At 55.0% G+C, this 24,801-nt stretch overlaps 2 protein-coding genes across 4 annotated transcripts in view; one reads left to right on the top strand and one right to left on the bottom strand.

Annotated features, from left to right (window-relative positions):
* The first annotated feature begins 1,995 nt into the window (after nt 1-1,995).
* Nucleotides 1,996-22,293, top strand: TMEM151B (transmembrane protein 151B). 2 transcript variants are annotated; one of them, XR_012652504.1, is made up of 3 exons: nt 1,996-2,088; nt 9,306-11,497; nt 16,749-22,293. XR_012652504.1 is itself a non-coding variant. In XM_075042960.1 (2 exons), the coding sequence occupies exons 1-2, from the start codon at nt 1,996-1,998 to the stop codon at nt 10,740-10,742; spliced, it is 1,530 nt and encodes a 509-aa protein (XP_074899061.1). In that variant the 3' UTR covers nt 10,743-12,090. The 2 variants fall into 2 exon arrangements, 1 of the variants encoding a protein (XP_074899061.1); XM_075042960.1 differs by lacking the exon at nt 16,749-22,293 and having other exon boundaries at nt 9,306-12,090.
* A 467-nt stretch (nt 22,294-22,760) lies between these two features.
* Nucleotides 22,761-24,801, bottom strand: part of AARS2 (alanyl-tRNA synthetase 2, mitochondrial) — a 46,229-nt gene continuing 44,188 nt past the window's right edge. For both annotated transcript variants that reach the window (XM_075042959.1, XM_075042958.1), the window contains exon 5: nt 22,761-23,537. In XM_075042959.1, the coding sequence (XP_074899060.1) occupies nt 23,361-23,537 (177 nt within the window). In that variant the 3' untranslated portion in view covers nt 22,761-23,360. The remainder of the gene's footprint in view (nt 23,538-24,801) is intronic.

Here is a 24,801-nt window from a genome sequence, read left to right as displayed (position 1 = left end):
GCTTCCCAAGGGTTAGTCCTAGCACATAATGAGCCCAAAATGGGCACACCAAAGGAAGCTGCTCCTTGAGTCTGTGGGTGTGCTGTGGAATTCCTTGCCACAGAATGCACACAGCATCTACAAGTCCAAAGTTAACATGAATTCAAAAGTGAATGGACAAATTCCCTGGGCTATTCCACCGTGGGCTATTAAATGCAAAGACATAAACTCATATCACTTTTTTTTCCCCTCCACCCTTCTGCTTTGCTCTTTTTGGGTGACATTCCCATCTTTGAGAGAAAACCAGAGCTGTTCCTGGAGGGTGACCATCCCAGAGGCACCTCTTAGTCTAGCTGAGGTCACTTCCTCCAGGAGTCCCTAGCACTATAAAAAGCAGAAATGTGTATACACATGCAAATTATTTGCAACTGTCTATTAGTGTACATGCAATAGCTACAGTGCAGCTACAGCATATAATACATATAATAATACAGTGCAGCTACAGAAACCCTGACAGCTCTGGGCTTGTGCCTCTTTGCCTTGCTCTGCCATGGTACACACGCACCGGTGAGCTCTCCTTGGAGGCATGGGATCCATCACGTGAGGATGGGTCTGAAACCCTCGAGAGCCAAAGTCTGCCTAGAGGATTGGGCAGGGGGTGCCTGAGCTGTAGGCAGCGAAATTCAGGGCAGGCTGCTCCTGCTTGCTGCTGTTCCCATGGAAACAGGGGAAAGGCGAGAGGAAACGCTTCCCCAGCCTCTTTTGAAGATGAGCTCCTTCAGCAGCACCCCCGGCTGCCACACCTACTCCCATCAGAAGCAGCGGCTGGCAATTTCCCTCGGACGCATCTCCTTGAGCGAGACCATCAGTTCCTTCCCCATCCCAGGCAACAGAGTGGGCAAGAGCAAGCCACTCATCCCAATGCCAAGGCTGAGCCTCAGAGCTCAGAAAGAGTGAAGCAATTTCCAGCAAATTCTGCAGCTTATGCTTTTCCCCAGTTTGGAGCTGGGGAAGTACCTGCAGAGACACCCAATTACCCAAGACTGTCAGTCAAGGAAGCTGGGCTCTACCTGCAGTCTCTGGACCTAGATAAGTCTGGACCGTTCCTGAGCTCTGTGTGTGTGTCCCCTGAGGACGCTACTGTGAGTTTAGATTGAGGGTCTGAAGAGACTTTCCCACTCCTCCCCGCAACCAAGCACGTTATGTCTATGGGTGAAACGTGCTGCAGTCAGCTCTGTGATAGCTAGCTGAGCATCCTTGGGCCCGGTGGAGATCATAGCAGCGAAGACACTGCCCGACCTAAGGGCTTTCCCCTGGGTGCCGGCACTAGCGCTGATGGTCAGCCTTACCCCCCCCAGACCAGCTAGGGCTTCCCATGGATTAGAAGAACAGCTGGAGCTCACTCAAAGCGCTCCTGGTCCTCTGAGCTCTCCCACTTCATCCCGAGGGGAGGAAAACCCACGGAACCCCCCACCTCCCCGTCAGCATCCCGGCTGGGTCTGAAGCCCGCCCGGCCGCCCCGGCCAGCCTGACGCCCCCTCGGCGGGGCTGGCAGCGGGAGCCCTCCCCGGCAGCGCCCGGACAGCGGCTCCGCCGCCGGCGGGCTCCCGAGGGGCGGCCGCGCCGGGCTCCCTGCCTGCCTGCTTGCCTCCGGCGCCTCAAGGTCACCCGTCGCCGCGCCCCCACCCCACCCCACCCCATCCCCACCGCACCGCACCCCGTCCCACCCCGTCCCCCCCGCCTCCGCCGCGGCCCTCCCACCGCGGCTCTGCCCGCCCTCCGCCGCGCCGGGCGCGGGCGCGGGAGCGGCGCTGCGCTGCGGCGGGGCCGGGGGCCGGGCGCCGGCGGGCGGCGAGCGCTGCCGCCCTGCCGCGGCTGGGGGCCATGCCGCCGCGCCGCCCGCCCGCCGCGCCGCCCCGCCGCCCGCCCGGCGACCGGCGAGGCAGCGCCCGGCGGCGGGCGGGATAATGCGGCTGCCCAGCCCGCAGGCACCGCCAGCGGGGCGCCGCCGCCGCCATGTCCCCCCCGGCCTCGGCGGCCGCCGCCAGCGAGGGAGGCAGCAGCACGCCGGTGCCTCCGGAGGAGGAGGCGGAGGGGGCCCGAGAGGAGGTGAGGAGAGCGGCCGCCCCCCCCCGCCCGGGGCTGCCCCCAACCACCCTCCCTCCCCGCCCGCTTTTGCATGGCGCGCTCATTGACCGCCCCGCCGCGGGCCGGGACGGGCTTTGCCCGCACAGGTACGGACCCCCTCGCCGGGAGCCCCTCTCCCCTCCTCCGGCCCCGGGGCTGCGGTGAGGGCCGGCGGGGGGGGGGGGGGGGCGAGGAAACCCGCCCGTCGGTCCCCGCTGCCGGCAGGCTGCCCGGCGCCCCGGCGCCCCTTCGCCGTCGCTCGCTTGTGACCTGGGGCTCGCCGCGGTGCCTCCGGGGCTGGAAGGGGCGCAGCAGCCAGCGCCGGCCGGCGGTGAGGCCGGGGCCGGGGGAGGCTGGGGTGTAGGAGGAAGGGAGAAGATCACAAAAGAGATGCGCCGGGCGCCGCTTGCGCCTTACTGCAATGGCAAGAGGTTGGTACGCCGGGGAGAAATGGATGTGGAGACACCCCCGCCTCCCTTCCAGCGCCCTGGCTTGGGGGGGTGCCGGGGGTAGCACAGCGGCCTGGGTCACTGCGAGGGAAGACGCGGTGGGCAGCAGGGGGGAGGGCTTGGGGATGTGGAGAAGCCTGGGGTTATCGCTGGTGGCAGCTCCCGGCTGGAGGTTGGCTGGAGAGAGCAGAAGGTGCAGACTAGGGCAGGCCAGGTACCAGCACAGCCTTGCCTTCAGGTATGCTGCAGTCCCCCCCTCCAGCTGATGACTTTTCTGAAGTCCGGGCAGCAGATGCCAGAAAGCGTCAGGAATGGGGTGCTCTGTGCATAGGCAGCAGCACGGGGATGCAGGTGTGTGAGCCCCTTTGTCCGCCCCCACAGATCCTGCTTGCAGCTCGGGCTTCCCAAGAAGAGAGAAAGAACTGCACTGCCTAGCGAGACCCACCTTATGCCATGGGGCTGGCAGCCCACGGAGGGCAGCTAGGCAGCACAGGAAGGGCAGCGTTCTCCTGGTGTGGTGGGTTGTCCTCACCGGTGAGACCACAGCTCAAAGGGTAGCTTGGGGGGGTGCTCAGAAGCTGGCACATCACTTGTCCTCTGCTGTTGAGGAGCTGCAGTTAGCGAGTGCTGCATAATCCTGGTATTCTCTGCCTCCTTGGTTTAGGAAGAACATGCATGCCCATGCACCGTTACTCTATATATACAGACTTATATTTAGATATAAATAATTGCAGGAGAGGAATACTGAAGTTCAAGGACTGGGAAGCTGTACAAATACCATATACTCTGCTCTGCGGCTGTTCCTCTCTTCCTGCTTCCATTCAACAACCCCTGGTGCCATGAGCCCTGGCTCTCCAAACAGATCCTGAAGAGTGAAGCTGAACCGTGAGGCACTTTTTGGCATGAGGACATGCTTGTGCCGCACTGGGATGTGGTCTCTTGCCCCCAGGCCCTGGCAATGCTGGTGCTATGTTCAAGAGAGCAAGAGAGCACAGTGGTTTTTGAGAGTTACCAGAGCGAGAGCCAGTTTGGATGAAAGAAGCGTAGCAGGAGCAGTGCCTGGGTGAGTTTCCCTCGACTACAGTGTCCCCTGGCTCGCAGGGATTACGAGAAGATTGTCTGGGCTTTGATTGCTTCGCAGTGGCTGCCAACTAGGGTGTCAGTATAATCTTACCCCGTGGGAGCAGGCAGAAGAGCTGCAGTCCATGACCGGCACTGTTTAGGCTAAGGGCATGCTTCCTGCGGCCAGAAGCTATCACAGACTTGCATGAAGCAGCTGGTAGAGGAGAGGAAAGCTGCAGCCTTCCATGACAGTGCCATGCTTGCTGGTGTCTCATCTGATGCAATGAGGAGAGACCTTAGTGAGGAGCTTGGATTTATGAACTGACCTAGGGCAATCCTCTTGTCCCCAGAAATAACGGGAGGGGAGGGTGTTCCTGCTCCCCTATAGTGCCTGTGTAATGTCCTCATTTCCATCGGGACCAACTGCTGGTGCCAGCATTGCTGAGCATCCCGGCAGTGTGGCTGAATCCCACCTGTGAGGGTCCATTGGCCAGGGCTGGCAGAGAGCCAGAGGAGATATCTGGGGACTGGAAAATGGGAAACATGCTCTGTCCTGTTTGAAGATGCCTCATCTTGACATATCTCAGGTCACTGTATCCAGGAGCCAGGCAGGGCTTCAGGTGCTGCTCAGCTTGTCCCAGCAAGGCAAGTAGCAAGAGCTACTGGTGAGCCCTGGCTGAGTCCTTGTTCCCTGTTGGCATCAAATGCATGTACCTACACTTACTTAATGGTGGTGAGCTGAATCTTACTCAGCAATGCATTTCCACCTTGGAGGGTAGGAAATGCCAAGGGGCAAGCTCTTCAGCCTGGGAACAAGTGAAAAAATGTCCTTGTCCTGCCGCTCAGGTGGGATCCGATGGAAGAAACCAGTCCTCCTCCAAGTTGCTGTGTAAAATGGAGACCTTGGTACTGTTGCAGGAGCTGACTGCTGGCAGGGTTCCCTGGCTCCTAGATGCTCAGCCTTCCCCTTTCCTCTGCAGTTGGCAACGCTGCTGGCCTGAGGCTGAGCCAGCTTTTCTAGGCAGGTAGTTCCTGAATCTGGGCTGTAGGTGTGTGGGGTGTGATGTGGGTGTTTGCTGGGACCATCCTGACCAGGAGTTTCCAATGTCTGTCCAGGGCCTTGGAAGATGGTGGCCATTCCTAGAAATGACTGGATCCTCCCCACTTGCCTTGTTCTGGGGATTTGAGGTCAAAGGGAACAGGGCTTATTCATTTGTTGCATGATGTAATCAAATTGGCAGGGCGGAGCCATGGAAACTGATGCTCAGGAGTCCCGCTGGAGTCTCCTCCAAGCTGCTGCCACAGCCTGGCACTCAGGAGCTACCTGGGCCTCCAGGCTGCTGCTCTGGGGCTTTTTTGAATTGTTTTTTTCAGCCCCGAAGAGGGCTGTCTCTAGGACACCTAACACTGTGAACCCTGGGGCGTCTTGTAAAGTGGGGGCTTAGCATTCTGGGTGTGAATAGGAGATTTCAGGTGGGTCTCTGCAGAGAGAGGCAGGTGACAGGTGTGGGAGGTGAGGGCACAGGAATACTTCTTAAACAGGGGGACGGTAGAATGGGCCAGGGACAGGCTGTTTCAGAGAGGAGCTTGAAGAGCTTGAAGGATTTCTGAAGTTGTTAATGTTCAAAGTTGCAGGGTAAAGGTTGTAGGGGTGATGAAGCTATTTTGGCCTATGTGCTTGGCCAACGGAGTGCTGGGCAGGTTTGTCCCCTCGAGGCTTTTTTGAGAAGAGGATTCCCCAGATCTCAAAGGTGTCTAGTGCAAGCAGTGGTGGAGGCCCCCTCTTCTACTGCCTCTACCCTGTACGTTGCAGGCATCTCCATTTGCTTCACGGCTGCTCATAAGTCATCCCCTCCATCCCTTCCCGTGCATCCCAGAGCAGCAGCTGCAGGTGTGGGACTCCATCTCCTTTCACCTCAAGGGCAATGTCAGAGGCAAACGCTATGTATAAGGGTGGGGAGGCTGTAGCAGCAGTTCACCCCTTGCCTTTCCCAATGTGCATTACAGTTAGCGTCCAGGTGCCTGGTAAGGGTTGTCCCATGTGTTCTACATGGTGAAGTGAAGCACAGAGAAGGGATTTGACTGGGATCCCACAAAGGGGTTGGCCAAGCCATGGCTGAGCCAGTTCTGCCCTCTAGCACTGCAGAGATGCTTAGGTGCACCTGCAATAGCAGATTTGCTTACTACTCTCCAGTGCTCAAGTCTGAGCAATGGGGGAGGCTCACAGTGATAGAGGGAAACCCTGTCTGCAGTGAAGTAGAGCAAGCCTTTCGCCTCGTTCCATCAGACTGCAGCGGGCAGATGATGACGGCATTTATATCAGAGCCTGCTCTCCTCCCAGTGACACTGTTCTGGGACAGAAAGGATTTCCCTTTCCTCAGCTTTTTCATCTGCGTGTTTGCTATGCTGGACTTCTCTAAGGCTGGTTAAGAGCTTGAGGAGGCAACCTTATTCAGCTGCTTCTGCGGGGGGAAGCTGCGGAGCTGGTCGGTTGCTCCTGTGAGCCCTTTGCAGCCCGGGAGAGGAGCAGGGATGCTGCAGTTCCTACTGGGATTAGACTCGCAGCTGGCTCCTCCTCCGTCTCTGCTGTGGTTGTATCCCCTGTCATTGGCACTTGATCAGCTTTCAGAAACCCCACCAGTGTGGCTGATGTGTATGTGTTTTACCTCAAAAGCCTAGGACAAAACTGGGTTGTAAACAGTTTACAGCAGGGGTTAGCGTGACCCTGTAGAAGCGCTGCAGTATCTAAATGCTGCGTAGTCCTAGGAGGAGTCTAATGCATGGACTAGAGCCCTGCTAACACAGTTCCTGGAACCAAGCCTGGGCTGCATCGTGCTCCCTGCCGCCCTGCCCTGGGTGGGTAGCCGCAGTGGGGCTTGCCTGCATCTCTGCAGGGTGACAGCCAGCATCGCCCTTCTCCTGAGCAGGACGACGCAGGCAGTGCGGAATGTGAGGGGCCAGGGAGTGACTGGGAGGTGGAATTTGCTTTTCCAAGATGGACCTGGCCAAAGACCTGTCTCCCTGGTGCCCCTTCCCCAACCTGGCAAATGAGCAAGCCGAATGCTTTGCTTTATTCCTTGTGCTCCATTTGCAGATCCCCCTCCCCCACCGAACAAGGCACTGTTTCTGTGCAAGCCCTCTCACCCCACAGACACCCCAGGGTTAGTGTGTGCCTTGCATCAACTTGAGGCCCCCATTCAGACCCTCCCCATGCTCCAGGTTTGGTGGAGCAGTCCCCTTAGAGCCTCACAGCCAGGGCTGACGCTGCCGGGGAAGATTTGCAATGCAGAAGGCAGCTGTGGGAGAGGAAACCTTCAGCCGCCTGGGTAGTGGCACAGCAGTCCAGCACGGGAGAGCTGTGCTGCAGCTAAGCAAAGCCAGAGAGATCCGGGCAGGCTCTTGTAACCGCAGCATGGACCTGAGCAGGGAGGGTGCAGCTCAGGCAGCTCTGCCTGCTGGGTGGTCCCCCTTCCTCTCCTCACTCCCTTTTCTCTTACCCGGGGTTCCTTCTTGCCCCATGAAGTGGTGGGTCGCACTGGGAAGACTGGTGCGCACGTCTCCATGCCAGAGCTGCCAAGCAGAGTCGCCCCACATGTCTCCCTGTTACCTGCAGACCAGTGCTACCCCACCTGCCTTCCTTGGGCTCTGTGTCTCCGTCTCCGGCTCTCGCCTTCAGGCGGTGGCCGCAAAGAGGAGGGCTCAGCACTACTGATGCTTGGGATGCCCAGCAGGACGTGCCACCATTCCCCTTGCCACTGGTGGTCCCTCTGAATGTGCTGCCTGCTCCGCTCATTGCAGGCTGGCTGCTGGGCTGGGCGGGAAGGGAAGCTTCCTGCCTCCAGGAGAGAAACCTCTGTTGGAGATTTGGGCCAGATCCAGCCCTGCTAATCACAGTGGCAGAAGTCCCACTGGCATGGGGTGGGCCAGGCTTTGGCAAGGTATAGGGAGGAAAGACTAGCACGTGGGACTCTAAGGGACCAAGCCAGGGCTGAGGGGGTCTCCAGGGAGAGTAGGGGAGATTTCTTAGAGGAAAGGGGAGGCCCAGATCTGTCCCTAGACATGCTAGTGGTGTTGTGACCTCAGGTTCTTGCTTTAAATTTCCTTTTCATGCAAGAGTGAAAGTGACCCCCTGCTTTCTAGCAGTGTGAGCCCATTCAGCAGTTTGGGACTCCTGGATGAAAGACTCCTCCAGCCCGGTGCGCTCAGTAATGGAGGAGGGATGGGGTCAGGCTTGAACTTCACTGCTCTGAGTGGTTTCGTTACAGCTGGTGTTAGTCCCTGCAATGGCGGAGGTGAGCTCAGGAGCCGTGCTGCATGCAGCTGGGGAAGGAGAGCAAAGCTGGAAGCCTCTTACTGAGTTTTGTGGTGACTGCACAAGGTTGGGGTTCTTGCCCCCCTCTCTCAGGTCGCATCTTTGGAGATTGCTGGGTTGGATGGCATTTGGGCTGGATGAAGTCTTTTGTATAAGAAAGCAAATAACCTCTTTGCATGTTCTCCCTTTGGGTGTGGTAATGTCAGGTCTCACTGGCCAAGCTGGATCAATACCAGAGACTTCAGGGTGTTGCCGAGAGTGGTAGAGGTTTCCTTGAGTGGGTTTTTTTCCTGGGTCTTTGTAAAAAGCTGCATGGTTCTATGGCGAAGGCACCAGGGCAATCCCTTTTAAAAGTCCTATTGCTGAAGTCCTGCCCTTTCCTCACCATGAAAGACCCGTGAGCAGTTTTTCCAGAAGTATGCACTGTCACACCCCAAAAAACCCCAGTGCAGGCAGTGACATTTGCTGGCAGCTGTGACTGGCCACTTGCCCTCCCTGCTGTGGCAGATCGGTAAGGTGCTCTTCACTGCCCGCCTGAACACCTTTTAGGATGTTATTCCATATTCGTTTTCTCTTCCACCAGAGGCGGTTGCATTTCCATCATGAAAGAGTACTTTCCTGTTTGTGTGGTTTGTACAGCACTTGAGAAACACTTCAGAGCCCCTTGGGCTGCCAAGTGTTGAGGTGGTAATTGCCATTACCAAACAGAGGCCTTTCCAGCTGCAGAAGGTCCGTTTCTCTGCCTTCCAGGCACCCCAGGTCGCTTGTGCTGCCCTGGTGGGAGAAACTTGAATGTTGCTGTCGGTCGTGACTGGGAAAGGGGGAGAGACTTGAGTGAGAGCAGTGAGAGGCGTGGTGGGATGAGCTGTGGTGAAGTGTTCAGGTGGGACAGCCCATCAGTTAGAGCTGGCTGTGCTGGTGGGATGGGTGCCAGGAGTTGAGATATGCAGGGGAGATTCCCCCAGCCTCCATCTTGCTGTGTGCTTCAGTACCCCTGCCCAGGACGTGGCAGTGGTGGGGGTTACTCCCATTGAAGAAGGGGGATGCTCAGGGTGCAGCTTGGCAGAGTTGCCCTCTGCCGTTCTCCTTCATGTCCACCTGGGCTCTGGCCATCTCCCATGGAGGGGCAGAGCACTGCAAAGGGAAAGGGGGCTTGACAGCTGCTTGCACTGCAGGACTGTCATCCTGGGGGAGATCCCAGCCTCCGGCCTGCCTGCTGAGGCTAGGAGCCCCATGGCATCTGCTGTTTTGTCCCCCTTCGTGGAGCTACAGGTGCCACCGCAGCACCCTGCTACCTGCTCCCCTTCCCCCTGCTGCTGCAGCCTACTGACTCCTCTCTTGTTTTCTCTCCCCTTCTCCCTGGTCCCCCGGAGCAGCAGCGGCCGGTGAAGCAGTCTCTCAGCAAGTCCCTGTGCCGAGAGTCCCACTGGAAATGCCTGCTGCTGTCCCTCCTCATGTATGGCTGCATGGGAGCCATGACCTGGTGCCACGTCACCAAGGTGACCCGGCTGACCTTTGACAGCGCTTACAAGGGCAAGTCCATGATGTACCATGACAGCCCCTGTTCCAACGGCTACGTCTACATCCCCTTGGCCTTCCTGGTGATGCTCTACGTGGTGTACCTGGTGGAGTGCTGGCACTGCTACACCCGCAATGAGCTGCAGTACAAAGTGGACGTGGAGAGTGTGCACGAGCGTGTGCAGCGGATGCAGCAGGCAACACCCTGCATCTGGTGGAAGGCCATCAGCTACCACTACGTCCGCAGGACCCGGCAGGTTACCCGCTACCGCAACGGGGATGCCTACACCACCACCCAGGTGTATCACGAGCGGGTCAACACCCACGTGGCAGAGGCCGAGTTTGATTATTCCAATTGTGGAGTTAAGGACATCTCCAAGGACCTCATTGACTTGGAGAGCTACCCGGCCACGCGGCTCCGCTTCACCAAGTGTTTCAGCTTTGCCAACGTGGAGTCGGAGAACTCCTACCTGACCCAGCGGGCCCGCTTCTTCACCGAGAACGAGGGCCTAGATGACTACATGGAGGCCAGGGAGGGGATGCACCTCAAAAACGTGGACTTCAAGGAATACATGGTGGCCTTTTCCGACCCAGACAACCTGCCTTGGTACGTATCCCACTATGTCTTCTGGGTGGCGGCTCTGCTGACCCTATCCTGGCCCCTGCGGGTGCTAAATGAGTACCGCACCTCCTACGTCCATTACCATGTGGAGAAACTCTTTGGGTTCGACTATGTGGCAGTGACGCCAGCTGAGGAGCGCTCCTTCTGCCGGAGGATGCCCCGCGTCAACACAGTGGACAGCACCGAGCTGGAGTGGCACATCCGATCCAACCAGCAGCTGGTGCCCAGCTACTCAGAAGCAGTCCTGATGGACTTGGTGGGGCTCTCTGGCTGCACCAGCTACTCTGCTTGCCGGTATGGGGGCTACCGGCAGAACTGCGAGCGGTGCCACAGGACTATAAGCAGCTCCTCCATCTTCTCCCGCAGTGCCCTGAGCATCTGCAACGGCAGCCCCAGGATCCCCTTCAGCAGCAGCCGCTTCTCCCTGGGCCGCCTGTACGGCTCGCGACGCAGCTGCCTCTGGCAGAGCCGGAGCGGGAGCCTGAATGAGCAGAGCTGCCCCACCGAGCAGACCCGCCTCTCCAGCCAGGTGACTGTGGAGGAGGAAGACCCCCCTCCTTACCAGGATGCCCTCTACTTCCCCATCCTCATCGTGCATCGCAACGAAGGCTGCCTGAACCACGACCACCGTCACCTCCACCGCAACGGGTCCTGTGTGGAGACCTCACTGTGAAAGCAGAGGGCGGTGAGATCTCGTTGTCTGTTGCCTGGCCCGAGCCAGTGCAGGATCTGGGGAGAGGAGCGCAGGGGAGGGAGATGGCCTAGGAGGACATCCCGACGGAGCAGACACAGCATCTCGCTCCAGCAGCCAGCAAAAGCTCCCCCTGCCGTGGCTGTGACCTCCCAGAGGGGTGAGTGCTGATGCTCCCCCTGGCATGGCACAGAACTCTAGACCGACCACCACATGCAAAAAAAACCCAAACAAACCCCACCAAACCAACCCCAAAACCATAATTCATGGCATCAAGATCCAAAGGGGGGAATAAAAAACAGGCCTGATGCAGGGAGGGGAGTGCTTTGGCTCCCAGCCCTGGCTCCAGGCTGGCTCGTGCTCCAAGGAACCAGCAGCCACCAGAAAGCACCCTGCTGCACCTCTGCCCACCCCACTGCCCATGCTGGAGCGAGATCCCTTGCAGGGTGGAGGGGAACATGCCCTTTGGGAGCGGCGTGTAACTGCCTGTGCCTAAAGGTTTGGGGCATCCAGGCACGTGGAGCTAGCAGCAGGTTAGAGCAAAGGCTGAAAGCCACGCATCCAGCCCTTCTCCTTCCCCCCGACTGTTCCCCACCCTCCCCACTTTTTTTTTTTTAGACCATGCACCGACTGTTACTCTGTTCTCACTGCTGGGAATGGCACCACCTCCAGAGGATCCCAGGCTCAGCTCTTTAGGAAGCGTCGGCACGCCAGCTCTGAGAGTCGGCATCCCCTAGGTAAAGGGCTTTCTGTTTGGGATTACAGCAGGCAGGCAGCACTGGGGAAGAGATGAATGTGCAAACCCAGATGGAGCGGAGATCTGTGGCGCTACTGATCTGCTTGCTGGAGGAGGGCTCAGATGGAAAGAGAAAACAGGAGGCCCCCGATGAGCTGGGAAAGGGGGGAAGGATCAGGCATTGTGGCAATAGGTGGTGTGTCAAGTGGCTGGGGTCCCTCCCTGGCTTTTAAGTGAGTCCTAGTCGGTTCAGACAAGCATCAAGGCAGGCTATGGTAGGTTCAGCTGCAGTTCACCAATTGATAATAGAGCAGCAGGCTGGTGCATGTCTGTAAGAGTGAATTTTGCATGAGATCAGACTGGGCTCTGGCTGCAGACTCTGAGCTGCAGGCTCCTGGCAGGCTGGTTTTGGCAGAGAGCTCTGAGGGGCTGAGAGGGAGAAATACAAAAGCACGCTGGAGCGTCAGGAACCTGGGCTGGGGAAATGAGGAGCAAAGGGATTCCCTTTCTGTGAGGCCCCACTGTGGGAGCAGGACCCACAGGTGGGAGAGAGGGAGGCATCTGCTGTGGGGGATGCTCTGCAGAACAGAGGCTGGGGATATGCTAGAGGGAAACCTGCTTAAAACCGAGCGGTTTGCACTGCAGAGGTTTTTGCAGGGAGGTGTGAGGCTGTGAGAAGTGAGGTGGCTTCTGTGTAGCCCATTAACCCCTGGGTTCCTCTGCCTTGCTCTTGTCAGGGCAGGTTGGCCTGCTCTGAGCTTTGTGCTGCCCATTCTATCCTGCTGGAAAGGATTTCGGTGATATTGGGCAAGGAGCTTTCATGTCACTGAAGTTGCATTGGTGGCTGCAGTGTGCAGACACCCAGCTTTTCCTTTTCTGTTAACACATCCCCAGATCTCTCGTGTCCCTGTTCTCAGAAAAGCTGCCTCCTTTTCAGTCAGCTCTTTGGGGGAGTGCATGCCAAATCAGCCAGCGATTTCTCCAGAGAGCACTGCTCCTCAGCCTCACCGTGCTTCCTTCATCAGCTGGGGCAGACAACGGCTGAGAGCAGCAGGTCTTGGGTGACAAGAGCAAGTCCATTAGTGCCTGGGCATTCAAGCTTGGTGTCTGCCTCTGCTTCCATCGTAGAAGGGCAAGATGTAACAGCAAACAGCGAGGCATTGTATTTAGTCCAGCCCATCTTCCTCCTGCCAACTGTTAATGAAGGGTCTGTTTCTCTAGTCATGCTGCTGTACTGCTTCACCTCCTAGATCTTGGGGAGGCTGCAAATGCACGCTTTCACCACATCAGTCCTCTTTTGAAAATCATCCCTTGCTGGCAAGCCTGGAGCGGTCAGCGCCTGTGGGTGTTGTAAGGCTCCACTTGGCTTTGCTCCCAGAGCTTTCTGTTCTTCTGCTCTTGGTGCCTTGCATGTCCTGGTCAGCGTCTCTTGCCCTTTAAGTCAGCTTGTCCTGGATCTCAAATGCTAGACTCCAAACAATGGCAGTTTGAACAGGAAGTCCCTTAAAATGTCACTCCGTTATGATTCCATTTTGTCATCTGCCCTTACTCTTGCTACCAGACCTAGATGTTGGGTTAAATAAGAGGGTCCCTTTGAGAACAGAGAAGCATAAGGTGTCCGGTGTGGGCACATCACTCTCTGTGTTTTATTCTCATTATTATTGACGTGGATTCAGACTGGGTGAAAGCAGCTACAGCCCCCTTGGCTGCCCTGGAATTTCCTTGCTTTGTGATGACATTTGGCTTGCTGTGCACTTGTGCTTCTCTCTCCAAGGGCCTAATGTAAGCCAGGGCCAATGCTGAGGGTCCTCGTGACTCTGGGGAGATAATGGTGTGTCCTTGTATGTCCCAGTGAATCAGGATACGTTCAGTCAGTGGAGCTGCAATGGGTCATTAGTGAGGAATGTGGTCAGCTTGTCCTTCCCAACATATTCTCTTTGAAATCTCCTACACATTGCTTAAATTAGGCTGTGATGGCTTGTCTTTCTATCTCCAGCCTCCAAGGTACCTTGGACAGATGGATTTATCTAAGATTTGGCAGGCCTTTTAGTTCCCTGGGGCAAAGACAGTCCTCAGAATAGGGATGTAATCTGTAGGGTCTCTCTGCACCCGTCCTGTAGCACCTGCAGCAGAGTTCTGCTTTCAGGCACCTTGTCCTTGGCTCTTTCTGGGCCTTTTAATGAGATTGCCTCAACTTGTTCCTCTGGCCCCATTTTCACCCATGAAATCTTATTCTGGAGGTGGTCTATCCAGGTGGACACATGTATCTTTGAGGCACTTTGGCCAGCAGGATCCATGCCATCTTTCTGTTGCTGAACACCTTCCCCATGCACATAGTGCCAGCCACAGTCAGGTCCCAGATGTAGTCCCAGTACCACGGTCTGTGGTCGCCCCAGACCAACAGCACCCTGGGAAGTGGGACCTCTCTAGTCAGTGCTCCCTGCTGCATGTCAGGATTTCTCAGAGATCCCCTTCCTCATATTCGTGGCCCTGCTACCCCACTGCACCTTGTGGAGCTGCCCTCCATTCTCGCCGGGCTGGAGACCTTCCTGCCCTGTCTTAGGCTCAGAAACAGGGGATGGCACACTTGGGCATGGGAGGGGAGCAGGACTGGGCAGGAGCTGCCTGGTGGCTTGGCAGAGAAGTGGTGGAGCTGAAGAGGACAGACTGAAACTGGGGTTGTGCTCCCTGTCCTCCTCCCTGCCTGCAATGGCAGGGCAGCATGTCTAGCTAGGCAAGGAAGTTCATGGTAGGCAACCGGGCTCTCCCTTCCCACTCCTGGCACGGGATGCAGCTGGCAGAAAGGGCGTGCATGTACAGGTTGCCTCCTAAGTGTTGACGAGGGACCCTAGTGCCCTGGGCAAAGAGCAGCTGATTTAATTCTCCTTGCGGCCCAGGTTATCAGCACAGATATCCAGAGGCGGTCTGTCCCTGTTCTGGTGCACAGCCTCTCCGTGGTAGAGTGGTCCCATCTCCTCGGCACACAGACATCCACCCGCCACAGCTGCAGGCTGAGCAGCAGTCAGGCGTCTGCTCTTCCTGCAGACTTTGTGTCTGCTCTCTGCCATGTCTGTGTCAGTGATGACGATTCCTTTGGCAGCGCATTCGATGGCCCAGTCTGCTCCTCTCATGATAGCCCGCTCCCTTATATCTAACCTGAATTCTCCCTGCTGTATCTTAATCCCGTTACTTCTCCTCCATTGACTGGTGAGTCTAATTGGCTCTGCTCCTTTTCCCCATGGCCTTTCCAACACAAGCAGGTGTTATCTGGTAACTGCAGCCTTCCCTTCACCAATCGCAGGGTCTCCTCTCCCCCACGATCTCACTGGGGAAACCCTGGCTTGTCTGGTGTTGCAGATGTTTCCTCTGTGTAGTGAGTCTGTCCTTCCTGCTCTGAGCCCGGCCTGGGCAAGAGGAGAGGGCCAGAGGTGCAAGCAATACCTTGGTCTGTCAGGCTGGCTGTGTCCTCATTTCTGGTGCAGAAGATCTCTTCAGCATGTGCGAAGTACACAGAGCTGCTGGCCCCTTATGCAAGGAAAGCAGAACAGCCTGCATCACCCTCTGGAAAGGTGAAAGCCGGGTGCTTGTCAGTACGAGGGGGCAATAACTAGAGGATCTCTGCAGTCAGACGGCTTTGGTTTTTTCCATACATCACTCACCTGTTGCAGCTTTCCATGGGCCAAGAGTCAGGCTCAGCATTGCACTTGTCATCAGGCTTTCCTCACGTACCGGGCCAAGTGAGGCAGGAACACTGCCAGCTCCTCTTCCTGGCCCTTCATGGTGCTAATACCTCCCTAGAAGAGAGCTAGTCCTTACTGCTGCAAGGCTGGACAATAAGTTTGGGCTATTTGGTGTTTCCCGTTGCTGCCAGTATAGTTGTCAGGTACTTAAAAGCTCTCCAGCTTTCCTGAACTAGAGAGAGAGAATGAGCACGAGAGAAGCTCTGGATTAGCTGATCTTCATCTTCCAGAACACACTGGATTCTTTCCAGATAGTGCCTAGCACTTTGCTTGTGCAGAACCAGGCAGTGACACCAACCAGCCGGGTGGTACTTCTTGAGCCCACTGTGTATCATGCAGACCACACCAAGGAGGGAGATTTCAGAGAGGGGTTTTGGGTTGAGCAACTGTAGGGGCATTCATTAGGACAGGGAGAGGGAATCTCAGCTTACAGCTAAGGCCAAGCCTTCCAGAGTCACACACCAGGCGAATACTCAGGATTAGTGCTGGGGAAACTGCTGTTTTTCTGATGTCAAACAAGCACACCCCTCTCCCTTTCCACTCCCCATAAAATGCACATGTTAGAGACCCAGCCCAGCCCAGCCCTCTTTGTTGTCTCTCCACTCAAGAGACTGCAGACCTGTTTAGTAACTCTGATGGATGCCCATGGGGAGGGGACTGCAGGAAGAGGTTTATTAAGTGGAAGTTTAAGAAAGATAGGTAGCATCCAATGTCAGTAAAACAGTGCCTGCTGATTAGCCCGTGGGAAGAATAATACCTTTTAAGCTCTCCTTCCAGCCTTTCCAACCACAGCTTCAGTACTGCTGTCTAATATTACCACGGTGCTGCCTTACTTTTAGCAGGGTGGAACCCTGCTGCAATGTGCTCCTACTCTGCTGCAGTAGCTGTAGGGCATGGGTCTGAAATACTACACCACCACCAAGAAGTTGTGTTACCAAAGAGCTGTAAGTCTCAATTTGCGATATGTGCTTATAATCATCTTTCATTCATATTCGGTGGTTAGAATAAGGTCTGTATGAATATGATCTGCATCCAGATCATCTTAGAAATGGGACATGGTTTAAGTGTTAGCTCTATTTGGTAATGCTGCTTCCCGTGATGTGTGTGGGCCTAGAGTCTCCACTGAACCAGGTATGCGTGGGGACCAAAGGCTGGTTCATAGGACCTGGGAGCCCAGTGAGGACTTGGGGCTGAGCCTGTCTAGGGCTCTTTTCCTCGTGGGCATTCTGGAAAAAGGGGAAAGGAGCTTAGCCACATTTCAGGTAGAAATTAATGGGCTATGTTCATTCCTAGTGTAATTTTATTGAAGCCAGTGGTACTATACCAATGTGAACTTGGCTTAGCAACTTCTCAGAGTGGTCTGTCCTTGAGTCCAGACAAATTGATCTGTCACAGTGTTGATTTGATGCATAGAGTTCGTGTTGGGACTTGGCCAACATGAATGAATGTTGAATATCTACTGTCTCTGCAAGCAGTGGGTTGAATTGTTCTGCTCTACTGCCTCCATCACAGCTGCTCTGCCAAGGGAAACATTATGCCCATGGATGCGATCTCATCAACTCCCTCAAAAGCAAGCTAACAAGCAAATTGACCTCCACCGCACTGGGAGAGGAGCCTTCTCCCACAGGACCGGAGCCTTTCCACACACGAGGGAAGAGAGATCCCAAGGACAGAACTGAACCTGCAAGACCCCTGGCCTCATGGCCTCCCCTTTCTTCTTCCTTCTTCACCTCGTCTGTCTGTCTTGGGGGAGGGACAGTTTCTTTGTGGAGTTCAGCAAGCTCCTTGTCCTGCAGCTCATAAACAGGGTCTACTAACAGGTACATCATCCACCTATGCAACACTTCCAGAAGCTGCCGAGTTTTCAGGAGCCCATTACAATGTGCAGCGTGGCCATCCAGCACTGAGAATAAGCACAGGGGCTGCTGGAAAGCTAAGTGGGTTTTATTCCTCCCTCCCTCCCGAGGAAGACTGTTTTTGTTGGGGCTTTTTGTTCGTTCGTTTGGTTTTTGTAAACTTAATTTGAGCAAATGAAGCTTGTGAGGAATTGGTGCCCATCCTGAACCTTCCCCAGTCCTTTGAACTTCAGGAACGGATGGATCACCTACTGTGATTATAATTTAGCAGATTTTCTAGAACAAAGTAACTTCACACACAGACACATGAGGTTCTTTCACTCTCCATCAGCACAAGCTGCTTCTGCTATCTTAGCTACTCACATTAGTGAAAGAAAAAGCCTAGCTAGAATGTGGTGAGATGACTTACTATTTTGTATCAGTCCCATGGTCCCAATGTCCACTAGCAGCACCGTCAGCTGCCGTGCCGTGAATTTGGACTTTGGATGGCAGTCCATGAACCGGTCAGGGTGAAAAAATTTGGAAAAACCCAAGCCCGAGTCTATATGCGTCTCCAGAAGCAGATGCAGAGAAAGGATCAGCTGAAAGCAGACGTCACCTCTTGCTCAGCCCAGCCAGAAGCTGGTGGGCTCTGTTTGTGTTGTACCTGCCCTCCCAGGGGCAACCTGTCCCCAGGGGCTGAGCAGAGGGGAATGAAAGTAATGGCACATCTGATGAAGCAGCATGTACAGCACCGTTCAGCCAGCTGGGGAAAAAGCGGTGACAACTAGACCCCAAAATAACAGGATTTCACTTTGGAAATGCCAATGGCTTTTTCAAACTGAAGTGAGACTAGAAGGCCTTAACAGTTGTGAGAAGTGTTTCAGGTTGCTGTTCCTTGCCAAAAAAATCTAATTTTTGATGATGAGGTGGTTTTAAACACTACACTTCAGCCAGCTCTGTTAGAATTGTGCAGTACTGGTGAAGAAAAATGCTCAAGGAAGATTGGGATGGAGGCCCTGTGGCTTTGTAGTGGGGTAGTCTGATCAGGAATGGAGTCTGGAGTTTAAAGTCTTCCTCTGCCCCTGGAGGTGTCTGTGCCTGGCAGGGTGGGCTTCTGCATACTTGTGTGCACAGCCAGGACCTGCGGCCCTGCAGAGGGTTGGTGGGTTTGTGGCTTTGGTCTAGCATCACCCATCTGTCCTTGTGGCTAGGGCTTTGCAGGGTGACAGAGCATTGCTTGTTCCTCGTGAGAGGAAACTCCTGACCTGGTTTTTGTGAGGAGATAGTGTGAAGTGTCACATTTGCTGCAGTGAGTGGCAGGGAGCAGGGATAAAAGCATGGAGCAAGCTGTGTTTGAGAACAAGCTAATCCCTTGCTGGCTGCCTGAAACAGGAGAGCTGGTGGATCTGCTCCCTGGCCAACACTCTCCAGCTCTTCTCACACTCCACAAACCCGATGTGCAAACTGTCATTCCTCTAGCTTTAGCAGCTATTCCTTTAGCAGCTAGCTAAAGCACACCCCTCCCCTGAACTCCTACCAGGCCGTGCATTCACATCATTTTAGTCCTCTCCCTACTAGGTGCCGTGGGCCAGCTGTGAAACGCCAGCAGATGCATGATGACCTCAGACGTGCTGGTGGCCAGACCACACCATAACCTGCTGGTTTGCCTGTGCACCGTCTCCTGACAATGCTCCCTGCCCTGGCGTGCCTTGTGCTTGCTTGACAGAGAGAGCACAGCCTGCAGAGCATTGCAGCACATCCTGGCCTCTCTTTTGCATCACTTTCTGCTTTCCCAGAGAATTTCACAGCACTTCTCTGAGCCTTTGTAGACAGGGTAAGTTCAACAGACCGAAGTTAGAAAATAGAAGGCCTTGACGTTTTGGTGGTCCTGATTTCCAGAGCCCTGGTGCTGTCCCTGGGGACCATAGGCAGGTCAGCTGTCGTGGCAGTGCGGGACCAGGGGACAGCGTTGTGGTGAAAGCAGCGTGTCTGCTGGGCTAGTCTCCGAACATGGGCTCTGTGCTTCTCCGCTGGGACTGAGGGTAGCTTTGCTGTGGGCTGAACAAGGCGCAGCTGATGGAGGAGCTAGCTAAGGAGGGCAGAAGTCGCATGTGAATGCTCAGCAAGACATGTGGAGAGGAGGGGCTGTATGAGAACAGCTGTAAAAGGCTTTACAGATGTGGTGGTTTTTATGGGAGACACAAGGCAAGACGGGGCAGGAGCCTGCTGTGCTGGAGCAGTGGTGCTGGGAGGCAGGGAGGCTGTGGGGGAAACAGAGGCAGCAGGACACTTGGTGGAGAAGTCTGGGAACAAAGGGGGCTTTCAAAGCAGGCTGTGCATGCTCTGCCAGAGGAGACAAGCAGGAGGTATTTCCAAGCTGAGGTGCCCAGGCCAAGCCTCGCTGCATTGTCAGAGCAGCGATGTTGCCTCCAAGCCCAGCACTGACAGCTTGAGCACGTGTCACCAAACCGCAACGGCTAATGCAGCCACAAGGTGTAAATGTCACTAATGAATAAATTGCCTTGTGCCTTGGAGAGGCTAATCCATCACGGCGGGGGACAGGGATCTGACAGGCTTGGCTATTTCAGGCATAGCCTGTAGGGAGGTGGAACGCTTCATTTCCGACCCGTCCCCTCCTCCTAGCGAAGCTGATGCAGGGCTTGGCTCAGCGCTGCTCCCTAGTTTCCCAGCCACATGAGCTCAGGCTTCATCCCTCTTCACTGCGATCGAAGGAAGAAGCAGGAGAGGGTCTAGGTTAGCCAAAAGTGCCCTGTCAGCAGGGTGGTGCGTGGGCCCTGGCCAGGGCTAGGTGGTGAGGGAGTTTGGAGGCAGGCTACTGCACAAAGGGCATGGGTGATGTAGGTGCTGACAGGATAAAGCGGTGGGTCCCCAGCGATCAGGAGAGCTTGTGTCAGTTGTCTGGGGTGCAGGGCTTTGGCCTGCACTGTGCGTGTTTCGGGCCAGTAGTGCTTGGCGCCGTGTTTTACAAACATGCCGTTTACTCCCCAATTCAGTTTCACAGTTTGCCCCTGTAAGAGGCGACCTGGAAATGCTCCAAGCCTGTCCCAGCAAAAGCCCTCACCCAGTCTGGAGATGGCTCTACTATGCTGTCCTGGGGCCAGTGCACAGCTCCCCTCCATTTTCCCCTCTGCTGTTGAACCTCAGCCACCAGCACCTCAGCTGGCTGAACAGAGGGCCAGCAGGTACCCAGCAGGCAGGGACAGAAGCTCAGTGTGGACAAATCCAGCTCTGTGGGAGCAAAGGGAGGCTGAACGCAGCAACCATTTCCATGCACAGCTTCTGCCCATCCCCGCGGCACCCTGCTCCTCCACCCCCAGCTGGTGCTCGAAATCAACTTGCCGTCCTGTTTACGACATATGCCAGCATGACACCTTGCAAATCGATGCCTGGGTCACTGTGAGCAGAAGTCGGCAGGCTTGGGAAGCCAGCCACCAGCTCCTGCCGCCGTGCGCGCTGTGCTCAGAGCAGCAGAAGCGGGGCTTGCCATCTGCTGCGGGAGGAGCCAGCCGGGTGTCCCTGCTCTGGCCCGATGGGGCACCCGCTGGAATAGTCCAAGTGCAAGCCCTTGTGTCATTCCCCCTCCTTTACTTCCCAGCCACTCCCCGCCTTCCCCCATCTCTCTGGCACAGACCCATGGGTGGGGGGATGCTCCCAGCTTGGCTAGGGTCCCTCTGCTGCTGAGTGCCGCTCACACTGCACCGGTGGATGGCGGCAGGAGGGAAGACCAGCTCCCAGGCAAGGCGCTGGAGGTCATTCTCTCCTCCAGATGGAAGCCCACAGCTGACCCCCCTCAAAGCCCTGCAGTACTCCTTGGGGATGGATCTTATGGGAAAGCTAAGGGGTCCGTACTGGCCCTGCGCTGGGACGTGCCCTTCCCAGCACAGTGACCTGCTAGTTATCACTCTGCAAGGCAGTCCCACACCACAGTAACCGGACCTGAAGCTGACAAGTGACCTACCAACGACAGGCGTGTTCACACTCAGACTATCTGCTGTTGCTGTCAGGGCTTTCATTTTGACTACCGTGTATGGCTTTTGAAGTGGTTTCGACCCTTGAAAACTGGCAGATGGTGGACTGTTGGTCTTGGGTGTGGGCGAATGGTGCAGGCTGCTTCGTTTGGGTTTTGCTCTTTGGCCAAGAGATTTATGGGAGGGAAGGCAAAGGGTTCTCCAGGCAGCAGCTACCTGTCCAGGCATTCCTGTATGTGGCAGCCCAGGAGTGGGCTTGGAGGGTGCTCAGGTGGTGTCAACAGTCTCAGCCATTTGCAGGAACAGGAGCCGTGAGTATCCTGGAAAGCAAGTCAACAGTTGTTCCGGTGACAATATGTTTTCTCAAGCCCTTTTCTTCCTGTCTCTGTTCCTCACTGGCTCTGGTGGCCAACTCCTCCTCATGTGTCTGCTAGCATGTCTGAGGGATCTCATTGCTGCCCTCCCAGCATGAGCTTTCATTGCACAACTGGCTGACCAGATGCAGCCCTATACTTGGAGCTACAGGCAGGCTTGCCCAGGACCAGGCCACCCCCATTAAGCCCCCACCCCACCCTCGCTGCTGGAGCTGTTCCTTCATCAGCCTGATGCTGATCTGGGTCTTTTCTGCTGTTTCTGAACGTGAGTTCTCATCTCATTCAGGTGTGTCATTCAGTGGAAATATTTTGTAAATGCAAATAAAAAGAAATAAATCTATTCAATACCTCGGTCTCGAGGATGGAAAACAAGTAGTGGGAGATGCCCGAGTGGGGAGGTTTCACAGCTGCTGCTGCTGGTTAGGATTTCTTGCGGATGTAGCCCCTGGAACATCCGTGAATAGTTGGGAAGGGAGCTGCACAGACCTGTGAGGGCTTGGAGCTGAGCCCTGTCGGCACCCCTTGCATGGCCACTGCCACTGGGGATAGCCTTGCACTCCATCCTTTCTGATCTATAAGGGCGTGATACGGCACAGGTAAAGGTCCTGTCGGCTGGGTGCTGGCAGCTGGCGGCACTGTGGGCGTCTGTATCCATCAGGCAGAACAAGGCAGAAGCGGGTATGTGGTGAACAAATTCTTTTGTGAACACTGGGAAACAGTTTTTACTTTTCAACTCTGTCAATATGATCTAGCTCTGTCTGTCTCTATATATGTACAAACAGTATATCACAATGTTGCCTTTTTTGTTGGAAATATAAAAGTACAAAGATTGTAAACCAAATCAGTGTAATAAAAGTTTCAGATGATTCACTGAGGTGGCTGCCAGTGGTGGGTCTGTGAGTGCTGGTGCTGGACAAGGCTGGGAGACATGTGAAGCCCCTGTGTTGCTCAGAGGGCAGGAGGGGATGGAGGTTAGCCCGCTTGCTTAATTCCCTGCTGACCTCTCCCGAGTGGGGTGGTCGAAGGACTGAGGCAGTCAGATAAGTGCCTTGTCCTGTCCTCAGGTGGCCACAGCCCATGGGGTGGAAGGAAGCTGCTCCATTTTCCTCCAAGCCCCAGGAAGCTGCTCCGTTTTCAACCCTGGGGGCTGTGTGGGCCGGCAGTCTTGCAGGGACCCCTCTAGCTTGAAATTACGCAAACCACAGATTTTTTTGACAGGTTTGCACAGAAGAGCACTACTAGTTAAGGTAAACATCTGGTTGTAAAGAGTTCATCTGTTTGCAAAGCAGACTAGCACTGATCAAAGACATAGCAACCCAAAGCAGGAAACCACAGTGGAGAGACCTGTCATTTATTGAATTTATTTTGTTTTACTTTTCACCACCCATATCTGAGACTCGAGATGGATTTTGCTATAAAAACAAATAAATCCTTGAGCAGAGCAATAGCCAGAAAAAGTTGCCGAGGAACTAGAAACAGCGTTCCCTCTATCCACCGCACATCCTCCTCAGCAAAAAGCCTAAAAAAGCTGCCTGCCCTGAAGGTTAGGTCTGGACTGGACTAGACCATTTAGATGGTGGAGACTTCACCTTAGCTGCTTTACAGGTGGAACAACATCCAGTTGCCTGAACTAAGCTTGCTGCCGGAGCATGCAAGAAACGCCACAGGAGGTGGGATTTAGTCTCGAGTGCAGTGGGAGAGAGGGCTCAAGAGGTAGATTGCTTCTGTGATGCCACTACAGTCCCATGAGGTCTAATGTCTGTCTCGTATTAAGTCACAGGTTGGATGATGGGGATCTGGGAAAGGCTGTGGTGGCAGTCACAAGTTGAGTGTTTCTCAGAAATACTAACAAAACCAAGCCTCTGAAGTAAAGTATCTCCAACACTGCACCTGCAAAGCTCATTGCTCTCTGGAGCATTTTTTTCAGATGGGTTTGGCAGAGGGGTGCTGCAGAGACCCCAGCCTTGCCGCTTCCCGGTTGGCCCACACAATTTGGTGAATGAGGTACTCGGTCTCCTGGCCCACCTCTGCCAGGCGGAGGTTGAACTCGGTCAAAGCCTTGTTATCCGCCAGCCCTTCAAGCAGCTGCTTCCCACCATCCTGCAAATGGGTGAGAAGGGGGAGTTAAAGGAGGAGATCCAAAAGTGAAGTGTATTGCTCCCTTTGCTCCTCCCCAAGGCAATTTCTCCTGCACTTCCCTGCTGCCGCTGATGGGGAGCCGTGAGATGGTGCCAAAAGTGACAAAGGCCTTCGCACAAGCCCGAAATGTTGCTCACAGAAGTACGGGGAAGGAGTGTAACCTTATGCAGCACTCAGTGATATGACACATGCTAATGACTCCCTCTGGGTACTGTGTCAGGAGTCCTCAAGCTCAGGCTGGTTAATAGCATGGCTGGCAATGATAACCTGTGAGAAGTGTCTGCTCTCCCCTGTCCCCTGGTCCCCAGCTCACTGCTGACTGGGGACAAATGGCAGTGTGACCAGGTGTGCTGCTCCTCATCTCGGCAGTGGCAAGAGCCCCAGTACTGGCAGGCTCCTGCCTGGATGCCATTTCGCAGGCTGGGTTGGCTTTCCTGGGTGGAAGAGCTCACGCAACTGAAGTCCAGTCTGCACAGGACAGAAAATGCCATGTAGATAGCCTTAGGGAGGCAACTCGCTTAGGGGCATTTCCCTCCCTTACCTGAAGCATTGTTTAGGAATGCAACAATTTGACTTTTCCCCCCCCACAGCTATTCTCTTTCAGGTACCAAATACACCTCCTGCCCCCATCTCCTCCATCCAGGTGGTCCCCTCAACCCAGCACCCTGCCTCTTAGTACTTTTGCCAAAAAGGACAGAGCAAAAAGGACCTGGAAGGGGTCCCTTTTTAATGGGGTATGGAGGTCAGAATTTGATGCATCTCTAGCAAAGACAGACCCCTATTTCCCCAAAGATAATACCACCAGTCCACTTGCTGGGCTGCTGTGGAGCTTCACAAATGGGTACCAGGAGAGCTCATCAGCAGGAAGATGCTAAGCATAGACATTATTATTTACTAAGCTAAAATCCTTCTATCCTCTCCAACCTTTGCCCCCTTGTATTATTAAACTCAAATGGTTTTTCCATGTCTAGGGTCATAAAACTCAGAACTCACAGAAGGTTTTCTGCCATCAAATCCTTTAAAAACCGTTGTCAAACACATTGATGCCAATATTCCTGCCAGCAGGGACAGCTGGTCTCACACTCTATTGTGACAGTAAGAAAAATTGAGGCAATGCAGAAAGTTTAAAAGCCAGCATGATTACATTTGGCTGTCTAGTTTCAGATTTCTAAAGCACTTTTTGATCAGCAGAAGAGAAGCGATCTGGTTTGTGGCCATGTTGCAT

This window comes from Buteo buteo, chromosome 12, assembly GCF_964188355.1.
Source record: "Buteo buteo chromosome 12, bButBut1.hap1.1, whole genome shotgun sequence".
Lineage (NCBI taxonomy): Eukaryota > Metazoa > Chordata > Aves > Accipitriformes > Accipitridae > Buteo > Buteo buteo.
Note: the sequence above shows the minus strand (reverse complement) of the source record. Positions and strands in the feature narration are given on the sequence as shown.

Excerpts from the sequence above, each read along its gene's own strand:
- TMEM151B (XM_075042960.1), top strand. The coding sequence starts at position 1,996 with ATGTCCCCCCCGGCCTCGGCGGCCGCCGCCAGCGAGGGAGGCAGCAGC. Across the intron at positions 2,089-9,305 it reads CGGAGGGGGCCCGAGAGGAG|CAGCGGCCGGTGAAGCAGTC; the intron begins GTGAGGAGAGCG and ends CCCCCGGAGCAG.